Source organism: Trypanosoma theileri (genome assembly GCF_002087225.1).
Source record: "Trypanosoma theileri isolate Edinburgh chromosome Unknown TM35_Tth_127_V1, whole genome shotgun sequence".
Taxonomy (NCBI): Eukaryota; Euglenozoa; class Kinetoplastea; order Trypanosomatida; family Trypanosomatidae; genus Trypanosoma; species Trypanosoma theileri.
The window spans coordinates 1,339-2,223 of NW_021639969.1; the positions used below are offsets into that span (position 1 = coordinate 1,339).

At 45.0% G+C, this 885-nt stretch overlaps 1 protein-coding gene across 1 annotated transcript; it reads left to right on the forward strand.

Moving 5' to 3' along the window:
* Positions 1-143: 143 nt before the first annotated feature.
* Positions 144-884, forward strand: TM35_001271010 (uncharacterized protein; the record flags this gene model as incomplete). Its single annotated transcript, XM_029031825.1, has 1 exon — positions 144-884. A coding segment is annotated over one exon (741 nt), but the record flags the coding sequence as incomplete, so codon positions are not given.
* Position 885: the final 1 nt, after the last annotated feature.

The window sequence follows — 885 nt, forward strand, 5'->3', positions numbered from 1 at the left end:
AAGTCCCTGATACGGAGAGTGAGACAAAGATTCTTCTTACTTGTGCTACTGGTGCTTCTGAGCATGGTTGTTCTGGTGGTGGTCATCCTCCTGGTACTCTTCTTACTTCTGAGCCTAGTACTCTTAATACTTCGCTTCAGAATGTGAGAAGAGAGGGTGTTGAGGATAGAATTTCTGTTCCTCAAGCTATGGGTGATGCTGGGGGATTGAGTGATCAAGGAACTTTACATCTTGCTGGTCAAGTAGGAAAAGAACACCAACCACTTCCTGATGCTTCAACTACAAGACCCAATCCTGCTGACAGTCTAACAGTGCAGGGTCACAATCACGATAGAGGGCAGACTCAAGAGCAATCACATCAAGGAGGAACGAATGCTTTATCACCAATAAAAGATGGACAACCTTCTCTACACAATGGAAACGCAGAAGAGAAATCACAAGAGAATTCGGAGGAGCAGCACACTCTGCAATCTAAAGGTAGTCCCAATGAGAACTCTGATGCTCCACAGAGATCTGGTCCCCAGGTGCAGGAACCATCGTCTGCAGGAACACAAGATGCCAACGACAATAAGAATAATACAGAAAACCAGAATGTATCAAGTGGAAGTACAAGTACGAATGATGCTGCACCAACACAATCTTCTTTACCAACATCTACTGAAACCCATGCTACACTTTCACCACAGGAAACTGAGGGGAATAATGAATCTGATCATAAAAACGCTGAGAATGGCACTGCACCTGAGAATGGCACTACACCCAATACTAATGAGGAATCAACCTCAACCACCACCACTACAACCACCACCACAACAACAACACTTCCTCCTGAACTCACAAACAACAAGAAGGGTGATGCAGACAGCAGCAGCAGTATGAGCAGTT